Raw genomic sequence first — 12,849 nt, 5'->3', positions numbered from 1 at the left:
ATTACATAGTAAAGAGAATGCAGGTGCTATTAGAAGAGGAAGAAAAACAGGGAGAGTGAGGAAGAGGGGGAAAGAAACAAGCAAGATTGTCTACCTGTGGCTTCCTGCTACTACTCACTAAGATGAAAACAATTCTCTCTAACATCAACTAGGAAATTTAACAAAATCAATCAATCAACCAAAGTTATTCCTAGAACTTTGCTAACTGCTATACAGAAAAAGAAGGGAAATATGAGGCCAGTTTTCTTCCCTAATTTATAATCCATTTGATGGAAAAAGATTCACACTTGTGAAATGTGTAGAATACAATGCAAGTGGTGGGCAATGATTTCAAGAACAAGCTGCACATGCTGGAGGAATTCAGAGAATAAGACATACTCAGAGCTACCAAAGGGCAGTCATTCAAGCCTTCATAGACAGAGTGAGAACTTGAACCAGATCTTGGAGGAGGGTAGGAAAGGAGAGCAAGGCAGCCCAAAAGCTTAGCTTTGAGTCAAGGTAGAGTGCTTGTCCTTCTGTGTCCAGAGTTCATATTTAGAAAGAATGAAAATAAGACTGAATAAGTGTGTTGGGCACAGGTTAGAGAATCCAAATTTAATAGCCAGATGGAATCTTGAGACAAAGGCAGCGTAATGTAGGAGGGCTGAATTTAAAGCTGGGAAAACCTGAGTCTGAGAGCCACCTACCACTTCAGGTACTTGACCTTGAGTAACTTCCCTGCACCTCAGTTTCCTTTTCTGTAAAATGGGAACAACAGTACCCACCTAAATTCTTCACAGGGATTTGTGAAAACCAACTCAGTTAAGAAAAGGAAATGACTTTGTAACCTGCAAAATTCTGGACAGACATTTAGGTGATTATTCCATTTTCAGCCTGATTCACTATGTAGGATGAGAAAACTAAAGTCTAGAAAGGTTAAGTAATTCATTAAAACCTAGACCTTTAAATGAACAGTCCTGTGCTTTTTCCCTCAACAGTGTCATTTCTCCTATGGAAAATTGTGAAAGCCAGGCAGGGAAATTTAGATGTAAAGCAGGGGACGTAGAAAAAACTGTGTACCTCCCTCAGTACTGTGCACACACACAATGAGCAGTACTTTGGGGCATTTGTCTGACAGTGGCTTGGAGGGAAGATACTGAGCCCTCTGAAAACAACTGTTGAAGTCATGCAGGAGTGAGGAAGTGAAGGCCTGAAATTAGATGGTTAAGACATTAGGGGAAGGAAGGCGGGGTAAGACAAGGTGACACAGAAGAAGGTGACAAGGAAGCAACTTATTTTAAAAAAATGGTTTTTGAGTAGGTACTAATATGCCAGGCCCTGTTCTAGACTTTGAAAACACAGCAGTAAACAAGATAGACAAGACCCTGGATATCCTCGAGTTTATATTTTATAGGAATGATAGGATGATAAAGAAGAAAATAAATACAATAATTTCAAATGGCAGTGAGTTCCTTGAAGGCAATAAAACAAGGTAATGTGATAGTGGCTGGGCAGGATGTCTAGAAGAGCTGAAGTGGGGGGAGTGTCTCAGGCAGGGAACACAGAGACCCCCAGCCTGTGTGTTCAGGGGACAGCAAGGAGGCCCCCAGTGTTGCTGGAGAGGAGTGAGTGAGGGGGCAGCAGTAGGAAAGCAGGACAAAAAGGTCACTAGGGCCTGAGTTTGGATTTTATTCCAAGTAAAATGGAAAGCCAGTGAAAGTTATAAACTACAGAATGGCATGATCTGATTGATGGTTTTAAAATATTGATACTAGCATTTACAAAAATAAAAAAAAAGGATTAGTGTAGTTGCTGTGTGATGCAAACTGATCACATAGGAAGCTCTTACAGTACTTGAAACACAGATTATGGTGGTCTGGACGGGGAGGGGACAATGAAGGTAAAGAAAAGGGATCTATTTTGGATATACAGTTGTCTCTTGATCAACGAGGGTTTCAACTACACGGGTCCACTTATATGCAAATTTTTTCAATAAATTTGTACTACAGTACTACATGATCCCCAGTTGGTCGACTCCCCCAGATGCGGAACAGTGGATACAGACTGTGAAGTTACACTCAGATTTTCAACTGTGTGTGTGTTAACAGCCCTAACCTCTGTATTGTTCAAGGTCAACTGAGTTTTGAAAGTAGACAGGCAAAAGTGATTAGTCCATGAAGCAGGATGATAAATTTCGTCATTGGCAAAAGTAGAGAGATTACAAAAAGGAAATGGTTAAAAAATGAAGAAGTGGAGTTCAGGTTTGTACATGTCAAATTTGAGGATGAAGAGAACATCCAACTGGTGATAGCCACCAAAGGCTGAAAATACAGGACTAGCTCAGATGGAAAGTAAGAGCAACAAAATGAACTTGGGAGTCACCAGCCTATAGATTATAATTAAAACTACAAAAGATTGTAAAATTTAAACTCATTTTTGGATGATCATTTTGTCCTTATAATAGGTTTTCACATATATTTTTCTATGTGTTTATTATGTTCCCTTATTTTAACAGTCTGCAAATTTGCAAGAACATATTTCAGTGAATGGTTAATCGATCTCTAAAGATTCTTTCTGGAACCTCTAATTCATTTCTCTATACTTGTGTTTGTGTTTGTGTGTGTGTGTGTGTGTGTGTGTGTGCACACGCATGCACATAGATGTGCATCTAGTGCTAGAAATGAAAGAGGTCTGGAAGGAAGCAAGATTATTGTTATCATTTCACAGGGAAACCCGGGAAGTGTGAATATTTACCAATAGCACAGTTCTATTTAGGCAAGTTCATGAAATGAAAAAGAAAGCTTTTGAGTTCTGGGTATATATCCTACTATTTAAGACCTGCAGATCATTTATCTCTTTTTCCTCAATTTTAGAATTCCATTCAGCTCAAAACACATTTGAAACTTTTACTCAGGTCACTTTATACCTAATGGCTGCAGCTTCATTAGTTCTTTTGACTAATAAAAGATTTACGATTTCTCTTTTTCCTCAGTTGCTATACCTGCCTTTCAGGAACTGCTCTCGTTTTCAAGAACTTGAGAGGAAGACTTTGAAATCAGAGGAATTCCAAAAGAGGCTGCATCCTTATAAGGTTAAAAAAAAAAAAGTGTTATTTAGTGGTATGCAGAAATAGTGGAAACTCTGGGACAATTTGAATATTATCAAATTACCCTTTAATGAGGTTATACCAATTTCTACTCCCATCAGAAATACATAAGAGTGCCTGTTTCTCCACAGCCTTCCCAACAGTGTGTAGACAACTATGAGGATATTTGCCAATCTGTAAGTGAAAGATGGTATCACTAGAGGCATCCCCTCCAAAATCAGGAATGAGACAAGAAAGACCAGTATCATCACTATTATAGAACACTGTGCTGTAGTACTTTTCTCTTACGATGAGTGAGCTTTGGGTATCTTCGTCTAGTTAAAAGCCATTTGTATTTCCTATTCTGTTCATATCCCTTGACCATTTTTCTTTTGGGTTATTGGTTTTCTTCTTTTTATAAAGTTTTAGGAGCTTTCTCTCTCGTAACTTTTTTTTTTTTTCTGAGATACAAATGGCCCTCTTTTTATTGTTTGCCTATTGACTTGTTTACAGCGTTTTTGCCACATGGTTGTAAGTGTGCAGATATAGCCATCTATGGTTTGTATATTTAGAAAAGCCTTCACCACTCCTGGGTAATAAAGGAAGTCTGCAATGCTGTCTTCTAATTCTACTATAGCTTCATTTTTACATTTACATATTGGACCCATTTACAGTTTATAGTGGTGTTAGGTGTGAGGTATGTATCCTGCTGAAGTTTTTTCCAGAAGATTACCTAATTGCTCTATCACTGTTTATTGAGTAGTTCATCTTTTCCCCACTAATTTGAGCTGTTACATATTAAAATTCCCATATGTGTAAGGCCTATTTCTAGAATTTTTATTCTTTTTAATTATTCTTTCATTTTATTAGCCAAAACCACACTGTTATAATTATTACGAATTTTATATGCTTTAATATTTAAAGCATATTACATATTCTCTCCCTCATTCTCTACTTTTTCTGAGTTTTCATGGGTATGTTTTCATTTAACTTTTCAGTATTTTTGTTGGGGTTATATTAAATGTATAAATTAACTTAGGGAGAATTTGCAACTTTGTTGCAAATTTGTTGAGTCTTCCTTTCCAAGAACATGATACATTTTCCTATTTGTTCTTATCTTCAAGATTGTTTTAAGGTTTTCTTTATATAGGTCTTTATATATATTTTTAAGTTTGTTCCAGGCTTATAATATCTGCAAAAAATCATGGCTTACATCTACTTTTCCAATATTTATACCTCTGATTTCTTTTGCCTATTTGTACTGGCCAGTACTTACAGTCCAGTATTACATAATAGTATTGGTAGTGGGTATCCTTGTCTTATTCCTGATTTTAGAAGTATTTCCCTGTTAAGCATTCTGGCTTTTGGACCAAATAGATATATTTTTATCAAGTTAAGGAATTAGCTATCTTTCTTATTTTCTTGAGTGTTTTTGTCAATATTGATATTTAATTTTTTGAAAGGTCTTTTCAACATTTTTAGTAAAATCAAGTTATTTTTCTCTTGGATCAATTACTAAGATTAATTATATTCATAGATTTACTATTATTGAACTATCTTTACATGTCTAGATTCAAGCCCCCTTTTTTTTAAGTATGATATTGAATTATCTGTTAATATTTTACCTAGACTTTTTGCACTGATATTCAAAGTAACTTTGGACAATAGTTTTCTTTTCTGGTCAGTCTTTGTCAGTATCAATGCTTATACAAATTTTTTGGAAGTTTTCTTTCTTTTTTTATGCTCCAGGTCAGTTAAAATAGCACAAATCTTGGTAGAATTTCCCAATAAAATTATCTGGCTCTGGAGCTTTTGTTTTGTTTTGTTTTGTTTTGTTTTGTTTTGTTGGGGGAGGTTGTGGGCTCTTTAATAATTATTTCTGTTTATTTTATGGAAATCCATTTGGGTTAATATTAGCAAATTATATTTTCCTAGAAAATTTATTCATCAGACAAACAGTATCTTCCAAAGGCTTCCCAGAAATTGCTACCAATTCATCAGGCAGACAGCTGACCAATGGGTCTCATTACCATGACAATCCAAAAATAATACAGAACCTAGAGAAATGTTTGCATCCCATCCAAATCCCACATTTATAGACAGATACCAGACCCAGTTTCTGTTGTGTTTTCCTGGGGTGCTTTGGTCTGAGACATTCTTTCCCTTCTCACCTTCCACTCATTTACATGTGAGTTATACTTCACCTACTTCCAAGATGAATTTGAGGCAGTGTACTTCAGTCTGATTCCAGGACAAACCAGGAACATGTGGCAGTAAGCCAGCAGGTGCCCACATTTTTAATGTAATAATAAGAAATGATCAATTAGCATTTGTAAAAATCTTTGGGTTGGCATTATCATAGCCAGTATTACTGATGCACTTTCATGTGAAGAAAAGCAGTTCTCAATGGGGGCAAATTTGCCTCACAGGGACCCTTTGTCAATGTCTGGAGACATTTTGGGTTGTTGCAACTGAGGACTAAGGATGATGTGGCATCTAGTGGGTAGAGGCCAGGGATGCTGCTGAGCATCCTACAGTGCACAGGGCAGCCCCCCAGCAAAGAAGTATCCAGCCCAAATATCAATAATGCCCAAGTCGAGAGACCCTGGTGTAAAAATTTTTTCCCTCTGTGTGTGTTTCAGGATTTTATAGAAATCTTGCCAAAATTTACAGGATACGATAACCAGGACCTTTTTGGAATTTGGAGTAAAGTCTACGACCCTTTATTTTGTGAGGTAAAAGAAAAAATATCAAAGATTAACTTACAATCTGATTTTATGACTTATGCCTATTTTGAAACAGATGAATACATTTTCTTTTGCTTTTATACAGATGTATTATTTAGACTTCCTTTGACATTGAAACATAAGTCAAGACTTCTTTATATTAACTTAAAAATTCTGACTTCTTCTCTTTCTTATTTATGTATTCACCCTTTAGAAAATTATAAGCAGTGACTTCCCTGGTGGTCCAGTGGTTAAGACTTTGCCTTCCAATGCAGGAGGTGTGGGTTCGATCCCTGGTTGGAGAAGTAAGATCCCACAAGACTCGCGGCCAAAAAACCAAAACATAAAACAGAAGCAATATTGTAACAAATTCAATAAAGACTTTAAAACTGGTTCACATCAAAAAAAAAATCTTAAAAAAAAAAAAGGAAAATTTAGGCAAAATTGCTTTTTCTGTGCCTTACCACTTACTTATTTTTCAGTCACTCAGGAACGCTGGGCTCCATTTCATTAAATAGACTTTAATGAATAAAGCAATACTGTTGTACAGAAAGAAGAAAAAAAATTACCTGATTTCTGGATATAGAAATAAGCAAGCCAACTTTAAGCCAGGCTATTAAAATTGGTTTATCAGGAAAGAATTTCTCTTTTGCTATACAATGCATGTGAAATAACCTTTTTAGCTAGATAAATTACTATTTTTTCAGGGCTTCATGATATTTTTCTCAATCACCATTCTCCACCTGCTGGCCAAAGGAAAACTCTATAATCCTGTTTTCCTAGCCAGTTCACTGAATCTTGGGGCAAAATTCTGACCAGCCACATGACTCCTATGCACTTCTGATTTTGAGGTCATTGTGAGTGTCTGGGGACGACAATTACTTTCATAGTTCCGTCTTGATAGCAAATGACACAGTTTGCACCCCTCCATGTTAGAGTTCATTGACCCAAGCACACGCAACATTCCCAGTATTTTCACTTTATCATTAGCGTCTGTTTCAAGGAAGATTTGTTGGTCTTATAAAAGAGTCTTTGATAAAAAAAAGAACCCACTTTTTGGTTCAAGTCTTGGGTTTTTTTTTCCTTACTACAGTTTGATCTGAGCTATTCCAAGTTGTGGCCACATTACTTTTTTTTTTTTTTTTTTTTTACTTCTCTCTCACTTAATTCTTCTGTAGGCTACTTCACTTTGGTCTCCTCTTTCATGAACTCTCCCTCTCTTCCAAGAAAGGCTGGACCCAGTACTTTTTGTGGGGGATGGGGGATTAAAAAGTCAATAAAGAGGACAGTCAGAAATAAAAATATACATTTTCTTCCTTTTTCTTTGCTACAGCGTGTTCACAATTTCACTTTACCCTCCTGGGCCACAGAGGACAGCATGACTAAGTTGAAAAAAATATCAGAATTGTCCCTCCTGTCCCTCTATGGAATTCACAAGCAGAAAGAGAAATCTAGACTGCAGGGGGGTAAGTATTTTAAAAATGAGAGAAGCATATTGGACTTGTGGTTAAGTGATCTGGGTCCGAGTCCTGGTCCCACCGTTAATCAGTTATGTGACCTTGAATTAGACACGTATTCACCCCTGTACCAGTTTCCATTCTGCAAATTGGGGATAATAATAATACCCACTTCTTACGTAGTAAGGATTAAAATGAATGTATGTATTCCAAAGGCTTACCACAAATAGTACCTGATACATAATATACTATCAAACATTATGTGTTTTTATGATCATTAATATTACTCACTCTGGGCCTTAGTTTTCCCATCTGGAAAACAGAAGCTTTGGGCAAAGCTAAATGATACTTTTCATCCTTTCCAGATCAAAGAATCATGGATTTTATATCTGAGCCACATGAAAATCAGTTGTGTCTGGTGGCCTAGAGGGTGAATTTTTCAAGTGGGAGGTATAGCAAAAGTGGCCTGTTTTCCTAAATCCCTTGGTGGTAGCCACTGTTAAAGTTAATACAGTTTAATTTGCAGGCTAATTATGCCCTGTAGATTAATCCCTATTGCAACTGACAAGCTTATGACACAGCATAAATTTTTCCATTGGTGTTGAAAGATGTTTGCTTTTCAGTGATGCCTCTTCTCAGCTGGATTTGGCCCTTTGTAGAACAGGACATCCAATCATAATGAAGGAGCCCAGTGCTTGTAATCAGGATAGGTGGGTGGAAGAAAGAAGCCAAGATCAGGCAGGATGGGGATAAATGCTGAGGCTCTGAGGGCAGCTGAGTGGCAGGCCAAGACCCCTGAGGATATGACAGGTTCAGGTGTTGTTAATGTAGACATTAAAACTAAAGATGGAGAGAAAGAAGAAGTCTATTATGCCAGGCTGTCATAACAATGAAGAAATTTTAAGTCACAGGAGATGTTCTGAGTCATATACTCTAGAGACTTTGAAGAAAACAGTACAATCACATCAGGACTCCAACAACTGCCAGACGCTATTCACCATGAGATTGGACAGGTTCAGCAGACCCCCAGGAGAATACAGAGACAAAGCATCCTAGGGGTTGGACGAGACTTGGAGGATGTTCACTCAGGGCTGCAGAGCTAGAGAAAGAATTCAAGTCACCAACCAGGAGAGGAGTCAATTATAGCTACAAAAGCTCATATAAAGAGTGAAATAAGCTGTAACCAGAACAGCTAATGAGGTATGAAGTCAGGATGGTTGGAGTAATTTCATATGAGGTGAACAAAGTAGCTTGGGACAAATAATTTAGGACAGTGGTCATGAATGATGTGATAGTGTTGCAGACCTGCTGTTACAGAGCCCTGGTTGCACGGTACAGAGAGAGACTTGATGAGAATGTACAAGTCCTCACTCCATGCTGAGGACATGAACCACAAGACCCAGACCCTGGGGATGGGAGAGCATCCAGAGATGAGTCATAGATGGAATCTGGTGTCTTAGGAAAAATTAGCAGGCAGGACACAGACTGTGTGTAGGAACAGAGCCCAAGATGCAACTCAATCCTACGTACCAAACAACAAAGGATACAGAGGGTGAAAGTTGGGCCTCGTTGGCCACATAAGCACCAGATCTCATTCCTTAACCAGCGGGAACCAGCAGTATGGTGGCCAAATGCATCAGATGGTAGAGACAAGACTTCATTTCCCCAACCTAGTCATGATGGGCTCAGGAATTCATCTCCTCACTACTAAAGATGCAGTCCATGGACCAGCAATGTCAGCATCGCCAAGCCCCTAGAAAGAAATGCAGAATCCCAGGCCCCACCTCAGACCAGCTGAATCTGAATCTGCATTTTAATGAAATCCCTAGATACCTCACATGCACAATAAAGTTTCAGAAGCACTTCTCAAGATGTAGGAGGTGGTGAAGAAAAGGGCAGGGAAAGCCAGATAGGGGTTGACTAGAATCTGTTAATAAATGCAAGGGTCTGTATCTGAATATAAGATGGGGTTTTTCCTAGCAGCTTGCTTCATATTTCCTTTACTTTTTTCCTTTGGCTACTAGAGATTGCATTTGGGGAAGTCACTTCCCCTCTCTGGGTCTCAGTTTCCCCGTCTGATGAGTGCATTAAACTAGATTTGTCTATCAGCGTCCTTCCCTAAGGTGGTCTCTGGGTCTTGGACTCTATAAGGACTGGCACTCATATGCACACACCTTTCCTATTTTCTAGGGGAAGCCCAGTGCTATTGATAAACCAGGAAATTGTTTCCTTAGTGATTCCTGCCAAGACACAAGCTCAGCGTATTGTTCAGATCTGGCAAGGCAAGAGAGATTTGTCAACTACACGCTTGTTATGAAACACCTGAACCCAACCCTGCAGAGAAAGCATGTACAGTCTGGGAGACAGAGTCACAAGGGAACATCAGGACTTTGACCAGCATCTTCTTACCTTTGCCAAAACTTCTGTTCCATCACTTGGTTTAAAGGGTGACACTGTTCAGTAATATCCTCCTCCCATTGCCTTCCCCCACAACACACCCTCATACACACAAGAAAATCTCTAGGCTAATTCCTAAGGCTAATTTAGGAATATATGGCTGGTCCTGTTTTGTTAATGAAAACTGCTTCTCGCTGTAGATCAGATGTCAGCAGGCTACAGCCTGCAGGCCAAATCCAGCCTGCTGCCTATTATTTGTAAATAAAATGCTATTGAAGCTCAGCCACACTCATGCATTTAGGTAGTATCTTTGGCTGCTTTTGTGCTTCCACTTGAGAATGAATGGTGTGACAGAGCACCTGGCCCACGGAACCTAAAGCATGTACTACTGGCCCTTTATAGAATAAGTTTGCCAACTCCTGATATAGCCCAATAGTGAGAGAAGTGAAGTTTATGTCTTCAAATCAGTAGTATTTTGTCTAGTGTATGCAGATTTAATAAATGATGCACCAGGGAACTTAGAAGCTAGCTACAGTGAGGCCTAATAATTAAGACCAAGGTTTTGAAGCTGGACATGCTGGGTTCAGTGAAACTCAGCCCCTCTACTTAAGTTGTATGATCTTGGACAAGTTGCTGAACCTCTCTGAACCTCAGTTTCCCCTCATATAAAACATGACTATTGGCATGCCAGAGCCTGTGGATGATTATGATAGTTACCCTTATTTTCTCCTGGGACAAGTTGCACAAGCACCCCAGAACCAAGAGTTGATCTATTCCATCATCAACACTGAAAGCTGCTGCAAAGGCACCTGCTGACAAGGGACAAGTTGCTGATTGAAGGTGGCTGTCATGACTCCCAGAAACTAGGCCACAGAGTTTAGTTCCATCATGGCCTGAAGATCAAGCCTAAGCTCTGAAGGGCTCCCAGAGGGCAACTTTTCCTGAAGCAGAAAGATGCAGACCTGTGGGAGGTGTAGCCTCTAGCTCCCTCTATTCCTAGTCAAGGAAGCCTCAGCATCCACGGAATGAGCAGATCACCTCCCTCTTTTATTGTGCTTATTGGTACACAGACCAATAGACAGTCTCTTCTCACTGTTTTATGAGCTTTTTGAGGACAGGGGCCATGTTTGATTCACCCATCGTAGCTGCTCAGTGCGTGTTTTGCTGAGTGGACCACAGAGTCTGGGATCATAATCAGTCTGTTAACATCAATGCCCGGCTCATTACAAAAGAAAACTGGTCATCCTTAAGTGAAGACACCACATGCACTGTAGAGAGATGACCAACAGAGACACAAGGAGTCCTTGGTGGATGGTGTGGAAGCCCCTGAGGCAGCACGTCCTCAGGACAGCACCTGCACCACGAGGTACCCTCAGCCTCAGTGTTTGCTGATGGGATGGAGACTCTGCTGTGTCTGTCTGCCTTTTACCACCTCAGGAGCAACAGATGCAAAGAGCAAAAGCTTTCCTCTACTGATGACAGATGGAGCCCTCAGATGAAAACTAAAGTGCTGGCTGCCCCCCTAGTAGTGACACCCAGAGTAACCTGGAGCAATGGTCCACAGAAGACAGTCTGCACCCTTGCAGACATCCAGAGAGCTGCTTTCTCCCCTGGCCTCTCACAGGTGTGGCTGCCAGAGGGATGAAATGCTCTGTCATTTCAGACCTGCCCTGGACAAGAGCAATGGCTAACAACTATCTGTAAAAAGCTGTCTGAAATTCCAAGTTCATCAACCTCCTAACTTGAGTTTTAACAAAATCTGGTATACTAGAGTCCTAACATGCCAATCCAGCTCTCCTTCCCCAGCTGAGTGAGTCACTTAATGGCTCTGAGCCTCAGCTTCCTCACTTATGAATGGGGATAGAAGTCAGGATTCAGTGAAATAATGTATACAAATCACACTATTAGCACACAGCAGATGCTCCACCAAAATGAGTTCTTGCCCTCTCTTCTTAAGTCTTAAGAATCCTGGCAGAGAGAATCTCTGTATGTACGAGCAAAAAGCTTATGAACTAAAATATAAGCCCATATTTGGTTCAGCTCAATTGTTGATCTATCTTCTTTAAGGTGTCCTGGTCAAAGAAATCCTCTATCACATGAAGAGTGCAACTCAGCCATTGAACCACAGAAAACTCATTATGTATTCTGCAGTAAGTATTTTGTTCCCATTCAGCATCTGTTTATTCAAGCGTGTGAGCTCTTTCAGGAGGGACCCTCATCTTCTTCATCATCATTTCCCTGTTCAAATTCTTTAAAATTAAATACATAATTCTGGCTCTCAAGGAATTTACAGTTCAATACTGACAAGAAGAAAAGTAAGCACATAAATACCATGCAAAGCAGAATCGCAGCGTCATATAAGCCAGTGCTTTGGTGCCTCAGAGAAGGGAAACATCACTTCTGTTCCAAACTAAAACCAGAACAGGAACAGGAGAGGGAAAGTGATAGGAGAATTACAAGGAAAGCTGAGTGTACAAGACTTGGTGATGAATTGGAATGTGGGCGGAGGGCAATGGTCTGGAAGGTAAGCCACAGATGAAGGTGATGTTTCAAGCCTCAATGACTGGAAGGAGGGTGGAACCATTAATAGAGGTGGTCATGGGTCAGGTGAATGTACCATTAGGCAGTTGGGTTTGAAATGCCAGCTGCATCCAAGAGGAAACTTCAGATAGTAAAGGGGATAAAAGAAGGAAAGGGAAGGAAAGCTACAACTTGAAGTCAGAGCTACAGTTGGGTGCAGAAAGGAAAGAGAGAGATCTTGGAGAAGACATCTATCTCGGAGCAGGAGCCAGGGAAAGAGACATTGTCGGGGGAGAATTCTAGAGATGTACTATGCACTGAAATGGGTGTCCCTGGAGTCTGGGATGAGCAGGGAAACAGGACATAGAGTGCTAAGTCGGTCTCCCATCCACTTCTGCGGGACAGAGGATTTCTCAGATGTGGTCTGGCTGGAGAAAGCCATGGTTTCATTCTGTAAGAAGATGGAAGAGGTTATTAAAGATACAGGGAGTTTATCATCTGGGGTTCTAAATGGTATAGACTAGATAACAAGCTCATGGAGGGAACAGAATGCAGTGCTTCTTTGATAAAAGTAGGCCTGAAATTAATTGATTCTTTCAGGGTTTCTAGTTTCTAATGTGGTTTCCAGTTCTAACTTGTGTGACTTTTGGCAAGTCATAAATCTGTCACTCCTTTTTTTTCTTTT

General features: G+C 39.7%; 1 protein-coding gene and 1 pseudogene across 8 annotated transcripts in view; one reads left to right on the top strand and one right to left on the bottom strand.

The window, feature by feature from the left end:
• Positions 1–12,849, bottom strand: part of LOC309629538 (protein SEC13 homolog pseudogene) — a 117,609-nt pseudogene that overhangs the window by 50,284 nt on the left and 54,476 nt on the right. The window lies entirely within an intron of this gene.
• The window catches only part of ACP3 (acid phosphatase 3), a 39,347-nt gene that overhangs the window by 21,007 nt on the left and 5,491 nt on the right, over positions 1–12,849 (top strand). For 2 of the 7 annotated variants that reach the window (XM_082393719.1, XM_082393717.1), the window contains 4 exons: positions 2,972–3,070; positions 5,707–5,799; positions 7,124–7,256; positions 11,712–11,794. In XM_082393719.1, the coding sequence (XP_082249845.1) occupies positions 2,972–3,070; positions 5,707–5,799; positions 7,124–7,256; positions 11,712–11,794 (408 nt within the window). The other 5 variants (XM_082393720.1, XM_082393718.1, XM_082393722.1 and 2 more) reach the window with 5 other exon arrangements.

Source organism: Balaenoptera borealis (assembly GCF_965194805.1).
Source record: "Balaenoptera borealis genome assembly, chromosome: 5".
In the NCBI taxonomy this organism is placed as follows: domain Eukaryota; kingdom Metazoa; phylum Chordata; class Mammalia; order Artiodactyla; family Balaenopteridae; genus Balaenoptera; species Balaenoptera borealis.
Note: the sequence above shows the minus strand (reverse complement) of the source record. Positions and strands in the feature narration are given on the sequence as shown.